General features: G+C 56.0%; 1 protein-coding gene across 1 annotated transcript; it reads left to right on the top strand.

The window, feature by feature from the left end:
* The first annotated feature begins 1,755 nt into the window (after window positions 1-1,755).
* Window positions 1,756-15,681, top strand: INKA2 (inka box actin regulator 2). Its single transcript, XM_043575846.1, has 2 exons — window positions 1,756-1,964; window positions 12,311-15,681. The coding sequence occupies exons 1-2, from the start codon at window positions 1,929-1,931 to the stop codon at window positions 13,109-13,111; spliced, it is 837 nt and encodes a 278-aa protein (XP_043431781.1). The 5' UTR covers window positions 1,756-1,928; the 3' UTR covers window positions 13,112-15,681.
* The last annotated feature ends 5,438 nt before the right edge of the window (window positions 15,682-21,119 follow it).

Raw genomic sequence — 21,119 nt, 5'->3', positions numbered from 1 at the left:
GTCTCCCAACTACAAGGAAGCCTGTGAGTGGGTCGCAGGACCACGCGGACTGGAGAGGCCAGACTCACTCAGGTAACGGAAAGACCCGGAGAGCAGAAGTAAATGGTGATTCAAGCTCGGTAGCTTGGAAACACCTCTGTAGATTGATTCTCAGCTCCTTCCTGCAACAGTGGGGGTTTCTGATCCACGCTGGATCCTGAGCAGGGACCCCGAAGGGATCCCAGGCACCCGGGCTTAGGGCTTAGCACCCGGGCTTAGGGCTTAGCATACGGCCACTGAGACTCAGACTTCCGAGGGAGTTCTCACCCATCTACGCCTCTTCTTTCTTTTCTCCATCCATCCGCTACCGCTGCCTCAGCTTTGTCCAAAGAGGGGCACTCAGGTCTAGGACAAAAGACATGGGTGAGATCCCCTGTAATTGAGGAGCTGGGGTTAAGTGGAGACATCCGAAGGGACTCTGTAGAGTCTTCATTTCTAAAGATGTTCGTTTTTACGCACCCCCCCCCCCCCAACCCGCCCCTTGTCTTTCAATAGTAAGCAGGAGTGGCACCCTTTCCTGACCAGGATCAGAATGAATGACCGCAGCGCCTGCATTCCCTCTGCACCTTCTCACGCGTCTGCAAGGTTCTGTCTCGGAGACCCCAAATTCTGCCTGGGGCAAACTTTCTCCCGTTAATTGTCTTGAGATAACACGTCGCTAATTACCCTAATTACTCTCGGGCCCTGCAACACCGTCCCCCGCGGGCCAGGGAGGGTGGCGCGGCGCCTGGGCGCGGGGAGGGACCAGTAATCCTGGCCGCACGCGGAGGCTGGTCCAGAGCTCCGCTGGAAGGAGCACCCAGGCCGGCCTGCGGCCCCTCTTGGGTCCACCTGCCGCAACTCCTGTGTCCATTGAATAGAACCCGAGCAGCTTGGAGTCGTCCCCCCTCCCAGTCCCTTGAGCAAGAGTTAGGATAACTGACGCTTATGGAATACGGGGGAAGAGAAAGGCCTATTCCTCCACTCCCCGCCCACCCTACTGAAAGCAGCCCCCCATTCTACTACCCTGTTTCATGTTTTCACAAAGAATCACTACTGGAGAGTACCGTGTTTATTTATTTTAACGTGTCTCATCCCTCCCCTTCCGCTACCCCACGCACGTTCTTGAGAGCAGAGACCTTGCCTGTCTTAATTCGGTATCATACCCCAGACTTACACGTGGCGGGGAGTCAGCAGAGCCTCTAACAGCCTTGTGTTAAATAAGTCTGTGGACCAAGCAGCGGCTCCTCAGCTCCACGATGAAGACTGGGCTGGGAGGAGCCTACACTTGGAGGTGAGACGGACCCACACTTCCAGACTTCCAGCACACTTCCAGAGTTCAAAAGAACTGCTGATTGGCTGCTTTGGTGGAGGATGTTCCTTTTCTGATCGGAGTTTGGGAAACAGGGTTGAAACTAAGGCACTCTTACTGAGGCCGCTTCCTAATGCCCACTCATAAGACGGTGCTCTCTCTTTATCACCAAACGGGGGTCACGTGCTTTGTTGGGGGACGTCGGTACAATCTGGCGGCACGATACCCCCAGCCGCGTGGGCCAGGACTAGGTGTCCCGCGGCCAGCCCCCAGCAGCGGCTGCCCTAGCCCTGTGCGACCACCCGCTGCTGGATCCACTCGCTGCAGCCCAGCCCGCGCCCCCCCGTGCGACCTTCTCATTGGCTGAAGGCATCCCCCCTGAATTCTCATAGGCTGTCGCACTTTTCCTCCGCCCCCCGCACGGACCGCGCGCCGCGCCAGCCAGGGAAGCTGCTCTAAGTCCGGGCCTTGGAGCAGAGGCTCGGCTCGGCCCTAAGAGAGGCGCGGAGCGCGGGGGCCGGGGGCCGGTGTTCCCACCCGGGGACGCTCTTGTGGAGCCGAGCCCGGCAAATGGGCGCAGGAGGAAGAGAGCAGGGAAATGGACTGCTATTTGCGCCGCCTCAAGCAGGAGCTGGTAAGAGCGCAGCAGGCGCCGGGGGCCGGGAGGACTGCTCCGCCCCGACGGCACCTGGCCCCCGCCCCGGGCCGGCCGGGGAGCTGGGAGTATTCGGGCGGGGGAAAGCCAGAGAGGAGGGGACGGGCAGGCAGAAGGCAGGGCCTGTCCCGAGGGAAAGGGCCGCGAGGAAACTTGGAGCGAAGATTTGTGAGTGAGGCAGACGCGAGCAAGTGACGGAGACCTAGCGACCCCAAACCCAGACTGAAATGCGCCCAGGGAAGTCGCTGGAGAAACGGGGGCACACTCCCAGACGGACAGACGCGCGGGAGCGGGACGCCCGGGCCGGCTTCTGGGGCCGCTCGGGGCGCCGTGGAGCGCGCGGGGCAGGCGGGGCGCGGGGAGCAGGGGCCGGGCGCGCGGGCCGGAGGGCAGCCGGGGACCGCTGGCTCGCGGGGAGCTGGCACCGCCTGGGGCCCCCAGCCCCGCCGGGCTTGGCAGAGCTGGCGCGGCTGCGGGGGCAGGCTGGGCCGGCTGTCTGCCCGGGCTTGTCTGCCAGCAGGGAGGGGGCTGGCAGCTGGAAGGGCGGGGGAGGGCCCCGCGCCGGAGGAGGGGCGCCGCCTGGCAGATAGCGAGCGGAGCTGCGGGGGCCCGGCCAGATGTCGGGGCTGGGCGTGGGGAGTGCGGAGGGAGCGTGCGGAGGCCAGGGGTGCAGAGGTCGGGAGACGGATCTCAGTCTGGGACCCGGGCATCACCCAAGTCGGGGGCGGGGTGCTTCCAAAGCTCTGTGAGGCTGATTCTCGCCGATTTCATATACCACCCCCAACCCCCCCCACACACACCTGCCACCTTTCCTGTTCCTGCAACCACCCGAATTCACACAGATATGCACACCCCCCACCCCGGCCCCCGGGCCCACCTCTCTGTCCACCCAGCTCCTTCCCGTGTCTTTGCCCCTGCCTCTTTTTGTCCCCTTTAGTGTCTCTTGGAGTGGACCTCTCCACTCCTCACTTTTCTCCCGTCCTCTTTCTTCCCACTTTCCAAAGCCAGGGACGCCCAGGCTCCCAACAGCAGACCTGGACCCATGACTCTCCAGGTTCCGTGACAGACTCTCCCACTAAGGCCTGTAAACTCTACACTCCCTTCCAGCAGCTCCCCCCCACCCACCCCCGGAAACTTGGCAGCTGTATCTGGGGCCAGTTTTGGGGGGGGAGGGCAGCTTGCAGAGCAGGTGTTCTCACTGATGCTTCCTGGTCAAGGCTTCCAGGCACTCTTCCTGTCTGTCCCACTCCAGGGTCTGCCTTCTCAGGTCAATGGTCAATTCTCTGGGACTTCCTCCTCAAGCCCTTTTTGTGGTGACACACAGATGGTAAAGTTACCCAGAGAAATGCTGCTTCTGGGAGGGACAGAAGAGTCTCCACCGTGTTCCTTCCCACCCTCATTTTCACATGCTTCTCGTGTCAGTTTCAGATGGTCAGCCCCAGTCCACACATACACAATTCTGACTCTTCCCATTCATTTGTCCAATACCAGAAAGAAAGGTCAAGGTCATCACAGATAATGTCTGAAGTCCAAGGCCCATGCTGAAAAAAAGAGAATCGAATAGAGTCCTCTTTTTATGCTTGGAATCTGGGACCACACCACCCACCTCAGGATATGCCTTAATAGAGGGTTTGTGGGTGTTCCTGGCATAGGCTTGAATTTTAAAATCCTACTGATTTGCATTTTTTATAGCACCCTAGGTGGGAGGGGGGGTGAGGGGAGGAAGACAGTCTGTGGATGCCAGGAGAATAAAAAAGGCAAATAGGAATCTGCACTGAACTGAGCTCCAGGTCTTGATTTGCACCCTCTCCTGCCAAGGACTTGAGCCCCCAGTCCCCGGGAGGAGGAAGGGGAGAGGCTGAAGTCACTGAGCTCCCCATTAGCTTTCATTTGGCCCTTTGTCTGAGCAGCTTCAGCCTTTGACTCCCTTGGCGAGGAAGCCAAATGCCTGGCCTGGGGCCCAGAATGACACTCAGATGGGAGAGTTCTGCACCCTCCCCCCCCCCCTTGGTGCCCCGCCTCCTCCCCGGTGCCAGTCTGCCCAGAAGTGAGACAGAGCAGAGTGACAGGCAGAGGTATTAGAGTCTCACTCACTCCCTGACACCTCAGCCCAGTGCTTAGGCAGCTGAACCACATCTCAGTGCCTCAGTTTTGCCAATGGGAGTAAAGAAGAAAGTAGAGCTGAGTTAGCCTGTCTGGGCCCTTTGGCTCCTCTAAGGACTGTGGGGATTGAATTCAGTGCACCTTGGTTGTGACTGGGGTGGAAGGTTCTTGCTTTTTATACCCCAGGTCTGTAACAGGCATACAGTCGTTTTATGTCATGAGCTGGTGAGGGTGGGGGCAGGCAGTAGGGCTTGTGTGTTTATCCTAGGCAGAATCTTCCCCACCGCCACAGAGGAAGACTGTGTGTTGCCTGGCTTTGTCCTTAGGTTAGTAGATGCCCAGGAAGGACACTCATGTAATACTTGTCGAGTTCTACATTCATTTATGCCACTAAATCCCTTCAAGAAGCCTGCGTCCTACAGACGCTGGGTTAACCTGCTGGAAAAGGAAACATTAACAGGTCGTAAAATAATTTTTGTTAAGGGTGTTCTGTGGCCCTGTCCTTGGCTCAGAAAATCTAGATGAGAAAAGTGTGTTCCTGAAGACCAAAGTAACAGAATTCCTTAATTTCGTGGAGCAGAAAATTCACACTGTAGGGGCGTCTGACTTGGGCTCAGGTCATGATCTCACAGTGTCGGGCTCTGTGCTGACAGCTCGAAGCCTGGAGCCTGCTTCGGATTCTGTGTCTCCCTCTCTCTACCCCTCCCCTGCTCACACTCTGTCTCTGTCTCTCTCTGTCTCTCAAAAATAAATAAAACATTTAAAAGAGTTAAAAAAAATTGCACTCTAACAAGTGAGCACTGTGGGGGGGCGGGGAGGCTAAGGGTTTGGGGATCCTGGCTTGATTAGCTTGATGTCTAGAGAACTGGCCTTTTCCCCCTGCCTCGAAGAGGACAGAGATCAGGTTTCAGGGATGAAATGTGGCAGGAGAGTAGCAGCAGCTGACACACTTCTTCATTAGGATGAGGGGGTCAGGGCTGCAACAACCCAGCAGGGAACATATCTCTCTCCCCTCCAGCCACCACAGAGGGGCCCTGCACGAACACAAGGCCTTGGGACCAGCTGTTCCTACACGCTCCTCCCTTGAGGGCTTCCAACAAATGGGGTAGACACAGAAACACAGAAGAAGCAGACATAAGATGCTCACAGGGTTTGCCTCATGAGTCAGTATCAGTGGAAAGCGAATAGAGTGTGTAAAGGTTGGGTGATAGGGGCTCATGAAGTCCAGACATGCCAGGAAGGCTTCCTGGAGGAGGAGGAGGTTGATGGAGGCCACCTCCTGCAATATCCGTCCTAGCTTAGGCATGATGAAGCAGCAGAGGGGCTTCTCTTGGCCTGGAGAAGGTCCTTCTAGAACAACTTGGTATTCCTAGAAGGCAGTTACCTGGCCACAAGGTCAGGAGATTCTGACATGTGGAGGAGGACCAGGACCTAAAGGCAAGAAAAGGAGCAAAGAAAGTGATGAAGAGATATGGGAGGAATAGCCTTCAGTTCTCGGCCTCCTTTGATGTTTAGAGCTGGGGTCGGGTCCGTAAGCAAGGAGTGTGGAGCATGGGATTCGGGGGCAAGCCAACTTGAATTCCATCCTGGCTCAGGATGTGACCCAGGCAGATTACTTAACCCCTCTGTGCCTTGTTTTTCTCATCTGTAAAATGGGTTTTTTTAAATACCTACCTGCTACAGCTGCTGTTAAGATTAAATGATTGATGCCTGTCCTTAGCACATAATACCACGCACATTGTGTTGTAGGCGCTCAGCAAACACTGGATGGATTGATCGGGCTGGTGTGCATGAGTCATTCATTCACAGAACACATTAATGGAACTTGCCCTATGTTTAAAGCACTTTACCAGACACTGGTACTGTAGTTACAAATATAAACAGACACAGATTCCGCTTTCAGGGAACTCGCAGTTCAATAGGGGAGATGATGATGATAATAATAATAATAATAATAAGTGTTGATGTTAACATTTATTGATATGCTAGACATATAATGTATCATGTCACTTAATTGCCAAAGCAACTTGGAGACGTTGTACTTCCATTGTTCTCATTTTATAAATGAGACATGGGGAGGTCAAGTGACTTGGCCAAGGTCATCGAGCTGGTACGCAGCAGAGCTAGGGCTCAAACCCAGCCAGCCTGACTGCAAAGCTTGCACTCGTAACCCATGCATGCATGCATGTGTCCAGCAGAGAGAGGGTGCTTGCTACGTGAGAAGCGCGAGTTCAGTGCTCTGAGAAGGGAGAAATGACCTCCAGCCAGGGGATCGGGAAAAGCTTTGTGGAAGAAGTAGCATTTGAGCTTGACCTTGAGGGATAAGCAGGGATGCGACGGGGAGGAAAACCGCATTCCAGGCAGATCATGAAACAACAGGAGTGAAAGGCACCAAGATGGAAGTAGCAAGGACGTCCGGATGCCTTCTGGCGGGGATGTTCGAAGACCACTTCCGTCTGGTAGAACATAGGGTATGTGCTGAGAAAGAGTGAGCAACGGGGCTGAAAGAGTTGTTGAGAGCAGTCTATGGGGCACCTTGAATGCCATGCTAAAAAGTCCGCTCTTCCCTCTATGCACTGCAAGAAGCAGGCCGAGAACAGTGCCCTGGGATCCAGGAGGTGGGTGGTCTGGGGCGGAGGGTGGTGGGTGGAGGGGAGGAAATGGAGGCAGAGGCTGAGTTAGGTGGTTATCACAAGAGCCCATGAAGGAGAGTATGAAGGCCTGAACAAGAACGAAGAGGAAGGTTACTTCTGGAGGCCCCCTGGATGCCCAAGGAATTGGGACTGCCTGCTTTGGAGAGGAGCTAAAGCTGTCAAGGGCGAAGGGCGTGGTGAGGCTGAGAGGCAAGCTCCCCGCAGGGCGAGACTGGGCCCCTCTCTCCACGTGTCTGCCTCTTGCCCAAACGCACGGGTCCCTGTAGATGGTTCCGTCGAGAGCGGGCTCACCCATTTCACACTTCCTTCTTTCTTTACCCTCCTCCCTCCTCCAGCTCTTTGGCACAGTTTCTATTTTACCTTCCTGTCGTGCGTTCCCGCCAAGAGCAAGGGACTGTGAAGGTCCCTATTCACTGGACTGCAGAATGGGCCACTTGGCAAAAGCGGGGCCTTTTCCCGTTTCCGGCCCTGAACCTCCTTGTAGCTTCCAGAGGGGCTGAAAGGAACTGTGTGGGGATCTTGTGAGTAATGGGGGTGGGGGCAGCGAGGCAGGGCCCACTGCCAGGTCCGCGGGCAAAGCTGGAGCCCGCGTCAAAGGATTCTGGCTGAGCGGGGAGAGGGCGTGAGATGGACGGATGGAGGGCGCAGCTGTGGGATCAGTCAGGGGCCTAGGAGAGGGCTTGGGAAGGTTGCCGAGGATGCTGGTGTCACTTTCCCATCCCCATGCCTCCCATACCACAAAGGCCCAGCGAGTGCCAAGGGGGACGGTGCTGTCCATGGGCAGCTGACCCCACACTACCCCTACCCCTCGAAGGCTCAGTGCTGCAGGGCCAGGATGGCCGGGTCTGCTTCCTGGCGGCATCTTCCCCCTCAGCTCCAGACAGACAGTGCTTTTTCCTTCTTCAGATGATTCAATGAAGAGGCGCTGTCAGTGGAAAGGAACTGAATTAGGTCTTGGAGTCCCTCCAAGACTTCGTGCTCTTCCTCCCCGTATGATGGTAATTGCACTTTGCATGTCAGATTGGCTATCCTGGTTTCTTCTCTCAACAACCCCGCGAGGCTGAGAAGTCAGATCGTGATGACTCGGAAGGCCCACTGGGCTGGAGCAAGAGGGCCAGGCTTGGGGTCCCAGTCCTCCCAGGAATCCTTCCCAGTTTTGGAACCCCAGGCAATAGATCCACATTTCCACCAGGGGCGCTCAGGAAGACATTAAGATCTGATACTCAGATGAAAACCTTTTCGTTTTAGATCCTTACTCTCTGTTTATGGCAAGTGCTATGCGTTTCCTATAAGTTCCTACAGAAATGCATTTATGTATACAAACAGATTTATGTAAAGCATTAAATGGGAGACTAGGTGATGAGGAGATATGGTGAAAACCACGCAGGAAGTCCAGGGAAGAATGTCGAGGAAGAAAACGAGCATCTCGGATCCCGTTTCTTCATCCATAAAGCAGGGTCACCAGCTTGCCAGAGTCACCGTGGGGTCCAGCAAAGCACGACGGAAGGATGCACACCGCATACACACAGGGGATCAGCATTTCACAGCCACAGCCCTCTGCCCGAGGTCATGCGGCCCAGTTAGGCAGCTAGGACTCCCCTGGGGCTCCTCACAAACGCCAAGAAGGTGCCCAGCGCCCATCCAGCTGGATTCAACTGCACCAGGAGAGACTAAAGTTTGACATGAAGACCATATTTAGAATGAAACATTTCGAGGCCCAGGAGGTGCTGGGGGGCTAGGAGGTGGGTGGTGGCGGTTGTGCTTGTGAGGAGGCCTGCGAAGAGGAAAGAACTTCCGTGGTCTTTCTCTGCAAGGAGCCCCACACCCGTCTCTGGGATATGCTGTCAGGGGCAGTATGTTCGATGGTGGAACAGGCCAGCTCCTGCGCCTGCGCGCGGCAGTGAATGTGATTGGGGGTGGGCACGGGGGCGGGGGGGGGGGGGTGGCTGCTAGACCCACTGCCACACGGACTAATCAAACCAATTAGATCCTCTTAGGACCTGTCCACCCGACCCCTGAGGGCAAGCTGGGTATGACTGGGTCCCTGTCCTGAGGGAGCACCGGAAGCCCTGGCACTGGGAGGCCAGAGAGGAACTCAGTCCCCTACAGCCTAGCGATTGGGATTAGTGACGACCATTTCTAGTTGGGATTTTCTCTGGCTCCTTCTCCTCTGCTCCCACCCCACGCTGCTCCATCTTGGGTTCCCGAGGCAGGAGAAACCCTGGGATCTGAGAAGGTCCCACGCCCCGAAGACAGCAGCTTGCCCTCTGGCTCTTTCTCCCTGGGTGACATCATTCCCCCTTGGGGCCAGGAAAGGCAGCTCCTCTCAGTCAAGACCCAGCTGATGCTCCTGCCTCCCCACTTCCCCCGGCCCTCCCCGCTTCCCACACTTCCTCCTTCTCTCGTCCTCCTTCTCACAGCTGCCTTCTGCCCTCAGTGTCAGCACCCTCGCCGGTGGGCAAGAGGATGCGGAGCTTTCCTTTCCTTCCTTGCTCTTCCTTTGGAGGGGGCCGGTGGGAGGACAGAAGGGACAGGACAAGAGCTGCGTTTCTCCTTGATCCCACCAGGTAGATGAATGGAGTCCTGTCACGACTGTGTGTTAAGGTCCACTGAGGAAGACGTGTTCTGGAAGTTCTCAGGAAGTCTTAAGATAACCACCAAAACTCACCTCCAAGCCACGTATAAACACTCATTACGTCACCTAATCTGTCCAGAGCTGCGTAAGGCAGAAACTCCTATTCCCATTTTGAAGAATGGAGAAGTTGAAAAACGATTTAAATAACCGTCCCGGCCACACAGCTGCTGCTATGTGGCAGAGCTGGGATTTGAACCCTGTTCCATTTGTCTCTAGAAACCAAGACCTTAACCAATACAGAATATCATTTTCCATAGGGGTCTAATTTCACCTCCTGTTGACTTGACTGGGGCCTCTGTGTTATGAGCAGTCCCAAATTCATACATACCCACACATTCATTCTCACTGGAAAATGGTACAAAATGTCAGCATTATGTCTTCAGGATTTTTCCATACTGGAAGAGACTGAATGGGGTCATTTCATTCCTCTCACTGCCTCTGACCTGGACTGTGTTCAGCCTTCTGGAAGGATGCCTGCAAGTTGAGGCTTCTCGCCTGTTGGTGAAATGAAGCCTTGAGCGGTGTCCCTGACTCTTTCTGAGGAGTGCATTACTGCCTGAGGGCAGCAGGTCTGGAGACACAGGACTTGGGGTATTCAGTGGTACTCAATAGATGTTTTATGGGTGTGTCACAGGGGCAAGGTGCTAGCTGGGTTCTGGGGAGGCATAACAACGTGTAGATCTCAGACCCTGCCCTCGATGGGAAATGCTCAGTGAATGTTTCATGAGCAACTGAGCATTGAAACGTGGAGGCGGGGGGAGGGGCTGGGCCGCGTACAGAAGTAGCACGATAGACAAAGGCACTTGGGGTGTCACTGATGACGTTCTGACAGCAGCAGGGGGTATGCATATGGGAACAGTGACATGCTTCTGAGTGGCAAGTGACAGGATCACAGGAGTGTGGGAAGACTGAGCTGGTGGCCGGAAGGCCTTCGAGGAGGGTTCTGCATTCCAGGAGATGGAAAAGCAGATGTGAGACCTCTGGGGACAGGAAGAGGGGCAGAAGGTGGAAACAAAAGCCAAACGGGACTCTGAGGTCCAGGTTGGGGTGACAAGGAAAGGGGTATGAGAGAAGGGGCAGAAAAAGGGAAGTCAGAGAAGCAGTTTGCGGGAAGGGACCTCAAGGAGGTTGGTTTGAGGCTTAGGGTCTCCTCTGACTCTGCCCTGGGTCTTCCCAGCTGCGCTGAAATGCCTCCAAAAGGAAGGTCTCAAGAGGCCGGAAGCCAAAGAGGTCAGAGCAATGGGCCATTGGCAAGCGCAGCCACCTCACAGGCTGTCATAGCTGCCACTCCAACGGAGCCCGCTTCGGGGGGGGGGGGGGGGGAGGGTCTGGCAAATCCCAGGGTCTCCAGGGCTCCCACCCACCACACTCAGCTGAGGCCTCCTTGCCTTCAGGGACACTCAGTCCTCCAGCTGCTTAGTGCTGCTGGCTCAGGAGAGCCTGGCCTGGTCCCCTGCCCCTGCCCCTGCCAGGGTCGGGGTTGCCAGGTGAGGGTTTGACCGCAAAGCCTGAGAGTGTCAGCTGCCAGTGCAGTGCCTCTGTGCCCGCCCTCCCAATCCCTCCACCCCTGCACCCCGTGGGCTTAGTTCTGTGCATTACGACCAGGCTGGGCGGTAAGATGATCCCCACGGGTCTCTGGGGGGCTTAAGAAACAGATGGTCCCCTCACGCGAGGGCTTTTGCTGTTGGTAACACGAGCAGATCCGGGGAGGGAGCCGGCAGGACGAGGGCAGCTTGGGCCGTGAATGTTATCAGACCACGCATCCCCTGCCCGCCTCCAAACTCGGCCCTCACCCAAGTCAGCCTCTCAGCCCCTTCCAGCTGGCACCTGGGACTCGTGCCTTCGACACCCGCAAAGGGGCTGGAGGGCTGGCCCCCAGGGTCCCCACTCTTGGCCAGAGCGGGGCAGCCACTTGGGCTGAGAAGGCAGGAAAAGCACCGGAGCCAAGTGTAAGTGCAGCTGAGAGGGGGAAGGCAGAGAAGGGCCGGGAAGGGCTTCTGCACACAGGAGCATCCTGGCCTCCTTGTCTCTCTCCTGAGCGGCCAGATGTGCACAGCAGTGAAAGGAAGCCCCCGGCCTAGCCTTTTCCTTCGGGAATCTGAGCTCCTTGTCTTGCCCTCATGTCCTCCAGCCTCCTCCAGCGCCCTGGGGAGGGCAGAGTAGCCTTAAGGCCCAGCTCCTCTGTCCAGCCATCTTGAGGCAGGCAGTGCTTGGTATATAGCATTTGGAGCAAGGTGTCCTGTGTCCAAGGCCCAGCGATATGACCTAGATGACCTTAGGCAAGTTACTTCACCTCCGCCCTGGTTAACTCACTAAAATGAGAGCACTAATGGCAACCTCACAGGGTTTATATAAAGATCTTAAGACGTGATGTGCCTAGAGCAGGTAGCTCAGTTCCTATTACATAGCGAACATGCGCAAACTGCTCTTCTCGTGGCCATGATCATCGTCATCGTCATTGTTGTCTCAAGGAGGCTCGCAAAGAGGGCGCAGCACCTCGTAAAAAGACAAAGACGGCCACCACCATTTCGCGCATCCTCTTGTATCTGTGTCGTCTCAAGCAAGCTACTCACACGCCTCCGTTCCCTCATCTAGTACTAGTCACTGCCTCATAGACTAGTTGGGGAGATTAACCACAGATCCATTTATATATGTGTCTGTATTTACATATATGTAGCTGAGGACAGCACCTGCCTTAGCACGTTAGCTGCCATTAATATGATTTCCTTTAACTAGCCATATGGGCGTTAAGATTCCTCCTCTCCCAGCTCCCATCTGCACTGCACTGGGCCCTGTGGAGGTGGGGTCAGTGGAGGGCTGGAATGACCCCAGAGGTGTATGTTTGGGCGGGCGTCTAGGTTCAGGGCCAGTAAGGGGCAGCGCTTCCCCAGCCCCCCGTGGCTCATGGGCCTGTGCATTTCTGTCCCCTGCAGATGTCTATGAAGGAAGTGGGTGATGGCTTGCAGGATCAGATGAACTGCATGATGGGTGCGCTGCAAGAACTAAAGCTTCTTCAGGTGCAGGCAGCACTGGAACAGCTGGAGATCTCTGGAGGGAGTCCTGCCCCAGGCTGCCCTGAAAGCCCCCGGACACAGCCCCAGGCCCCTGCCAGGCCCACGGCCTGCTCCTCCTCCAACCAACCTTTTGGCACGAAGTTTCCGTCCTGTAGGAGTGTCTGTGGGAGGGATCTGGTCCCCCTGGCCAGAGCACAGCTCCCAGAGCACCAAAGCTGTGCCCAGCAGGGGCCAGAGCTGGCGGAACCGGAAGACTGGACCTCCACATTGATGTCCCGGGGCCGGAATCGACAGCCTCTGGTCCTAGGTGACAATGTTTTTGCGGACCTGGTGGGCAACTGGCTGGATTTGCCGGAACTGGAGAAGGGTGGGGAGAAGGGGGAGGCAGGGGAGCCCAAGGGGGAGAAGGGCCAGCCCCGGGAGCTGGGCCGCAGGTTTGCCCTCACAGCAAACATCTTTAGGAAGTTCCTGCGCAGCGTGCGGCCTGACCGAGACAGGCTGCTGAAGGAGAAACCGGGCTGGGTGACACCCACGGCCTCGGAGCCCAGAGCCGCCCGCTCACACAAGGTCAAGAAGCGGAGCCATTCCAAGGGCTCTGGACACTTCCCCTTCCCGAGCACTGCCGAGCCCAGAAGGGGGGAAAGTCCTTCCACAAGCTGCCCCAAGGCCCTGGAACCCTCACCCTCTGGCTTTGATATTAACACAGCTGTTTGGGTCTGAATCCTAGAGACAGAACGTTGACTGAACCCAAAAGGTCCAGGTCCCCAGTGCTGGGCCCTGGGAAGGATGGGGAGAGGGGGGCGGGTGCTATGGCTTTCAAAAGCCTAACTCTGGGTTCCTTTTTCCCAGGAAGGAGGGAAAAGAAGCGAGAGTGTCTGGAGTAGGACTAACAGGCATGTGGTTGGTAGAGGCTGTGGTGGGGGCTGGCTGGTGGGGAGATGAGGGTTCCCGGACTGAAAGAGAGATTGAGAGAGTGGTGCTCACCTTGGGGCTGCAGGTGATGAGGGGCATGGGGCAGGAGACCAGGAAATTCTTACATTCCTTCACTGCCCCAACTAAACATTCTGTATGGATTAGGGCACTGGGGCCTCATGTTCCCCTAGAAAGGCCCCCAATAAAGACCTTGGCTCCTGTGTCCCCAACCTTATAACCGCTGGCATCCCTGGCAAAGCACTGCTCCAGGCACAGGCATGAAACCCCAGCCCTCCTGGGATAGGGATCAGCAGAGAGGAAATTTCCCACTCTCACCTCTCCCTGTTGGCCTTCAAGATTTCAGCCCATACCTGGATCCTGGGAAATGGGCCTAATAAGGAGTGTATGTATAAGGAGTACTCGAGGGAGCCCTATGTCTTTTCAAAAGCACAGGAAAGATATCTGTATAGCACTTTAAAGTTTGAAAGCCTTTTCATATCCCATATCCGTTATCTCCTTTTGAGTAAGCAAGTAAGGCAGTTTAGCCCCCTTTTCCCGATGAGGAAGCAAGCTTAGATATGCCACCTGCGGGCAGGTGGCAGATCAGCCCAGGGCTGACCCAAGGGCTGCAGCAGGGCCCTGGAGGCACAGGAGCTCCTTCCCCAACACCCCGCCTCCAGCACTGAAAGCCCCCCTCACCACCTCCCTCCCCCGCCCAGCTCCGGACGCAGGCACAGGGCGTTCACCAGCCAGGCCAAGGTGGGCCCATAAGAAATACGCCCCGGGTTTTAGATTCGCAGCTCCACCCCACGATCCGGCGGCTGGGGGAAGGGCGGCAACTCCGCTCCCTACTCGAGGCGCCTAAAGCTTTCCTGGAGCCGCGCACGTGGCTGTCCGCGGCCCCCCCCCCCCCCCCCCCCGGGGAGCTGCCGGCCCGCCCACGCCCGCGGGGACCGCCCGCTGCTTGGGAAAAGACAATGTGGGTCCCTGTTTGGGCCGGCCCGCCCTGGAGGCACTCCCCCTCTCCCCGCCTCGCTCCTCCAGACTGAGCTCCTCTCCGCTTGATGGAGGGGAGGGGGGGGGGGCGGTGACAGCTGCAATTAGAGGCAAGACGCCTTCCCGCCCTGGGCGCATTAACAAATTGGAGAAGAAAAATAACAAGAAAGGCTCTTCCTGCATCCTGGACCCCCGGAGACCAAGCTGGAGGAGGAGGCTTAGCGCAGCAGCAGCACAGCGGGAATTGGGGGGCGGTGGGGATCGCGCTCAGATCCCCACGCAATCAAATCGTAGAAGTTTTTGTTGGCGGAAGCTACGAGGGGAAGGTGCTAATTTCATTCATTTCCTTGAGCGCTCGCTATCTGCCAGGCAGTGTGCACAACTTGTCTTTCAGACTTCAGAATGACCCTAGAAATGATTGTCTTCCCAGTAAGTGGGTGGAAGCCCTTGGGGGTCACATAGGCTGCCCAGATTAGGCTTCTGGCTCATGGAAGAATCAGGATTGTCTGGCCGCAAAAACGGCCTTTCGTACTCTCCCTGAAGTTTGCCAGTTGAGGCAGCGCTTTCTGGAGGAGCAAGGCCCTACCCATCCTTTCTGTCTCCCCACAGAACTCTGATATTTCAGTCCTGAGGGAAGGCCTGTTGGCTGTGGCTGCCTTGGTGATGGTGGTGCTGTGTGCATATGTTCAGTGTGTGTGTGTGGGTGGGTGGGTGTGGGTGTGGGTGAAGGCTCCTCCCACTGGGTGGTGAAGTCACCAGCTCCCAGTCCTGAATGATTCCGCAGGAAACCAAGTCCCCTCTTGGCCATTCATCTGTGACTCATCTGTTTTGTGGACCAGTCATAACAATCCAGACCCAACTGAACAAAATTTTATGAACATCTCCTAAAGGCCGGGCATCGGGACAGGATCAAAACACAGCAAGGAAGAGGACCCGGTTCCTAGCTCAAGGGGTTCAGTAAGAAGAAACAACTCTTTACCCATCAGTTAGCCAGAAGGGATCCAAGGAAATGAACTCATTTTAACTGGGCCAGAACAAAACCATTAGGAGTGACATTTGCTGGCAACAGAATCCCCAGGCCTGGGGCAACGCTATCGCCATCTTTGCATTCGTTCGTTCACGTTTCCTTCTCGCCTCACTCTGGAAGTGGCTGCTGTTGCTCTTATTCTGCATGGAGAGGCCCTGGGAAGTCAAGCAATTTGCCCAAGGTCACAGCCACAGCGCTGGAATTGAAACGGTCCCGACAGACTTCCGGCCTTGTGCTGTTCACACTACCCCACAAAGTGTCCATATCTGCTCCAAAGCCAAGTCAAGAGCAACAACAGAACCTGTCCTCCCCATATTATCCATGCATGGATAATAAATGGAATGCTTATTGTCCACTGGGGGAATTTTGCTCTGGTCTTGACAAGGGCTGGTAGAATGCCCTCATCACTAGGTCATGCTTTGCTAATGAAACACAATTCACTTACACCCCCTGCCCCGCACCACTAATTTTTCCTTTTCCCTCCTTTTCTGGGCTTTGGTCGTGACAGGATGGAGACTGCATTCCACTGAAGCTGAGGGGAGAGGTGAATGGGAATGTCTGGGGCCTCCGGGATGTAGGAAAAGTGTAGGGGTGGGGAGCAGCAGGAGGAGGGGGAGGTAGGGAAGGTAAGCAGAGGGAAATTGACAGCTTAACTCTGCCCCTGGGGCTCATTTTATGGTTAATTAGGACATGCAAATTTGACAGAGACCTGGTTTGTCTCTGTCCCCACTACATCCCCCTTCCTCTCTGTGGGGCAGGGGGCATCCCTGTCTTTCCCAAGTCACACCATTTCCTACAGGGCCTCCCTAAAAGCAAAAGCACAGCTTGCATCTTGGGGAAGCAGGGGCATGTCTCCAGCTTTCAGGGTACCTCAGGTCACTCCCCGACCCAGAGTAGCTAAGGCACTTCTGCCAATACCATGGAATGAGCACTGCATTTGGGAGTCAGACAGGATTTCTGTCCCTGTCAGCTTGAGCATGTTGCTTAACCTGAGCCTCATTTTTCTTGTCTATGACATGCGGGTAATGCAAGGCTGCTGGAGATTTAAAGGACATCATGCATGTCCTCCATGCAGGAACACGGCAGAAGCTCTGGGCTGGACCACCTGACCTTCAGTTCAGGCACGAACCACGTGTCCCAGAGCAAAACCGCTAAAACAAAACAACAGCAACAACAACAACAAAACTTTCATGGAGGCTTGGTTTCCTCTTCTGTTTAAAAAAACGTATACGGGCCCTATTACCTCACAGGATCGTGGCAAGGATCAGAGAAGACAATAGGTTTCTCTATTGTAGAGAAGACAACGTACGACGTTTTTGTACGTTGTACAGATATTACCCCGGTAGGCTGTTATTTGCCAAATGGCAAACAACTGACACTTTCTCATGGAGGATGGCGTGTGTGGGGAGGGGTGTGGAGAGGGCTGCAGGGGCTGCTTGAGGACTTCACTGCCCGAGGATGGGCTCTAGGGAACACCGCCAGCCCCTCCTGTACCCAGCTGTCCCTCGCAGTCAACCGCGGGCCCTCACATTCCTGGCAAGGACTGGAGAGCTGAATGAGCCAAGTTCTGATGGCTTTCAGAAGAGTCCAGCCCTGATCTGCTCTCTGCTCCCTAAGGCCTCGGTCGCTAGAGTCTCTGCCAAGCCCCACACTTCACCCCTGCCCCTCCCCTCAGTCGCCCTGGGGACTAGTGGCCTAAAGGTGCTAGTGGCACTCCTGCTAGGATCCCCCCCCCTCTGCCCCCCTGGATGGGGTGGGAGGCGCCCCGAAGCAAGAGGTGTCAGGGGCTCAGGATGACAGGCTTGGAGGAAAGGCCTAGCCAGCCCCGGGGGGGATAGGGCAGGATCAGGACCCCAGACTGCAGTCACCCCCTTGGTACTATTTTCTTTTTACTTGTATTATTTTTTTTAAACTAAGTTTCACACCCTCCTTCTCCCTCCCCTTCTAGTGTCCCTGCCCCCCAGGTGTCTCTGGAGGCATCCTGGTGTCCTGGCCAGAGAGAGGCCTCTGAGGAACACTGAGGGAGGGGGCCCTTGGGTGGGGGGGGGGGCGCCTACCTCTCCACACAGTGCTTGGGGCGATACTAATCTGACAAGGGACTGTGACACTTCCCCTTTTATGCTGCCTCTTGCCGGGTCCCTGGGTGCCTCAAACTCTGTATACTAAGGCCTCAGGCCACAGCTGCTTCCCCGGCTTCCACTCCACAGAATCCATTCTCTCTAGATATGCCCCTCTGGGCATGGCGCTCAAGAGGACCGCCCCATTCCAGGGCCTAGGAATCGGGGCCAAAAACTGGAGGCTTGCTCCACACCTCCACCCTCTCCTGCCCGTGACCGGCTCTGGGCTGTCTTCCCCTACCCCTCTGGTTCTCTCCAGTCCGGGGAAGCCCCCTAGCTGCCTCCAAATGGTCAGGGTGGGCTCTCAGGGGGCACTGCCATAGGGGGACCGTGTCCTCCCTCCAGGGGCAGAGGTGCGTTCTGCTTTCCTGTTTCTGGCTCTGCTCACCCCCACCCCCACCCGGCCCCGGCTGCTTTCCCTTTCCTGCTGCCTTTCCCTCAGCCCCCTTCCCTTCCTCATCGCCTCTCAGGAGGCCACAGCTGCAAGGAAATGCTCCCCACCTTCCTTCGCCTTCGGGGGAGAATAGGGGAGGTGAGGGCAAGGTCTTCAAGGTACTGTGACTTCATCCTTAGCCGGCCTGATTTGCCTGGTGTCTGGAGGCCCAGCCCTCCCCCAGCAGACCCCAGCAGACTTGCTCCGCCTCCTCTGGGGGCACTGCTCCCCTCCCCCAACCCCTGCTCTATCTTCCAGGGCCCTGTGCTACTGAGTAGCTCTCTGCACTGGCTGGTCTCCGAGACCCAGGTTCCCCATGGCCTCAGACTGGCTTTTTACTCAGCTTCCACTGCAGTTCAAAGAGCACCTCCTCTGTGAAGACCTCCCCGGGGCCCTTACCTGCGCCTGTATACCCAGCCACAGGAACCCCTTTTAAAATCGTCCTTTCGCATGTTCGTCTTCCCCTCTAGACTGTGAGCACCTCCAGGGTACCAAGTACTCATTACTCATCTGTATCTCCCGCACCGAACACAGTCCTCAGGGCGAACCCTGGGCTGAGCCCGGCTCTTGGGTCGGTAAGGCCCGCCGCGGTCAAGTCCCCGTCAGCCGCTCCCAAGGCCCGTTGCTAGCCCCGTCCCTAAGCTGTTGTGCATGCCCTCTGTAACCCCCTGTGGCTTTGGCTTCTCCACACCAGCTGCCCAGGCCAATCTTGTTCTCATGCAGGCTCTCCAGGGGCCTCAGTGTCACTGGGCTGTCCAGAGCTCAGGCCCTTAGGATGGCCACCACGGCCGCTTCTCTCCCAAGCCTGCTCAGTCCCACATGGGCCCCAGTTCCCATTTCAGAGGATACTGCTTTTACCCCGGCCTCCCAACGGTCTCCCTTTCTGCCCACTCCCTCTCCCCCATTGCCATTGTCCATTTGGCAATGACATCTGGCCCCAGGCGTACTCTACCCAAGAAGTTTTTCCTAACCTGCACTGCCAGAGATCCCCACCCCTCCCGGGGACATTGAGTCTGCCGGATTCTCCTTCCTCCATTGTACTTATGGAGGCTCAGTCAGGGCGGGGCAGTGGGGAAGGAAGTTGAGAGTTGGGTGTTCAGGCTTCCCTACCTCCAGCCCCCACTACTGGCCACAGTCCAGGCATTGTCTCCCAGGGACTGAGCTGCCCACAAGGCAGAATTCGTAGTCATTTGCGTAGAAGTGGTGGGAAAGGGGAGGGTCTCAGGCATAAATTTGCTTTAAAAAGGCAAACACACATACACAAACCCAAAAAACCAGATTATTCCAAATGGGCTAAGTGTAGCTCCCGAAATCCCTACACGGACTCAGGCTTGGGAGTGGAAGGCCTGCAGGCTCTCACTCCAAGCCTGCGACGGGCCACAGCGACAGCTCCAGCTCCGCAGGACCAGCCTAGGGAGCCTGCTCCTTATCACAGGGAGCACTGGGCCAGACTGACTGAGGCAGGTGCTAGAATCCCTGGTCGGAGGTCCCAAGCATCTGTTAAGATAAGACCATTTATATCCCAGAAAACAAGGGGTTAGGCTCTCCAGCAGAGATTTCAAGGGCCCAAAGAATGCCAAATCTGCTGGCCTTGGCTTCAGGACCCCGCTGGGAGTGTGGGGATCAAATATCTTCTTTAAACTCCTCCATTACATGCATGCCCTCCCAGGAAAGCAGGCAGAGCCCAGTGCCTGGCCCATAATTCCACGTCCTGTTTTCCCACCTGGGAAGGCTGCAGGCTTTTCCCTTCATCCCGGCGGCTCCTTCAAACTCTCCAACCCACTCAACCGGGACCCTGGGGATGGGAGGGGCAAGGTGGTCGCGGCGGGGGTGGTGGTGGTGGGTGGGTGGGTACAGTGTGGCCTGTGCCTTTCCTCTCACCCACAAGGGAGGGCCTGGACGATGGGATCTTGGTGGGAAAGCTGGCAGCTCCCCAACAGCAGCGAACTGAGGAAAAACGCTCCCTTACTCGACTTGTCAATCACGCTGGCAGATGCCAAGGGGAGGGCTGGGAGGGACAGAGGCTGCTGTCTCATGCGGGGGGAGTAAGAGCAAGAGCAGGGGGAGGGTGTGAGGGTGGAACTGAGGGTGGCTGTATGCCCGCGAGGAGCCAAAAGGTCTGAGGGGGGCACAATCAGGTCAGAGGAACAGAGTTAACAAAGGAGATTTTTCTCTTCAATCCTCTCCACTACCTTTGTGTGCCCAAGTATTAATGCTGGTTCTCTGAGCTTTCAGGGCACCTGGGAGGTTCAGTCGGTTAAGCGTCCAACTTTGGCACAGGTCACGATCTCAGTTTGTGGGTTTGAGTCCCGCGTCAGACTCTCCTCTGTCTTCCTATCTCTCGGCCCCTTCCCTATGTGCACCCTCTCAAAAATAAATACACATTAAAAAAAAAAGTAGGGGCACCTGGGTGGTTCAGTTAAGCGTCCAACTGTAGCTCAGGTCATGATTTCAGTCTGTGAGTTCGAGACCTGTGTCAGGCTCTGTGCTGACAGCTCAGAGCCTGGGAGCCTGCTTCGGGTTATGGGTCTCCCCCCCTCTACCCCTCCCCTGCTTGTGCTCTGTCTCTCAAAAATAAATAAAAACATTAAAATAATTAAACAAAAATAAACTGAGCTCTTGTTTGCGAATGATCACAACCACATGACTCAGATCATTAGAGAAAGGGTTTTGGAAAACGAAGTGAGGAATGAAGACTGAAAAGACCATTAGTCCAGGGGGAGTTACTCTTGCAAATCCAGATCTCTTCTGAAATGTCCCTGTACCCACCTTCTCGGTGGCACCTGAATGAACAGCAGGCCCTACTTTTCTAGCTCTCCCTACTGGACGGTCACCTTCTCCTTTCAAGGCTCGCCACAACATGGTCCCGATCTACTTCTTAGCCCATTATTTCCACGTTAATGTCAGCCGAAACTAGGTAATTTCTTGCTCCCGTATTCTGCAAACCTGCCTGTGACACTTCCCCACATTTACCTGTTGAAATTCTACCCTTAAAGGCCCACTTCAAACTCCCCTTCCTGAAGCAGAGCAGCTGGCCCAGAACAGAAAGCATCAGTCCTTTCTGTCTCCTACTACTTTGTAGGACACTTCCTCATGGTACTTTTTATCAGTTCTTTGTGACCTACCAGTTTCTCTGACCCCGTACTGTCTTTCCTCCCACCGCCATGCCTGCCCACACTCCCATCTGGCTAGCCCCTGTACTTGTATGCTAGATTCCGTCCATGTAGCCTGCTCAGTTTTCCT

This window comes from Prionailurus bengalensis, chromosome C1 (genome assembly GCF_016509475.1).
Source record: "Prionailurus bengalensis isolate Pbe53 chromosome C1, Fcat_Pben_1.1_paternal_pri, whole genome shotgun sequence".
NCBI lineage: Eukaryota > Metazoa > Chordata > Mammalia > Carnivora > Felidae > Prionailurus > Prionailurus bengalensis.
Note: the sequence above shows the minus strand (reverse complement) of the source record. Positions and strands in the feature narration are given on the sequence as shown.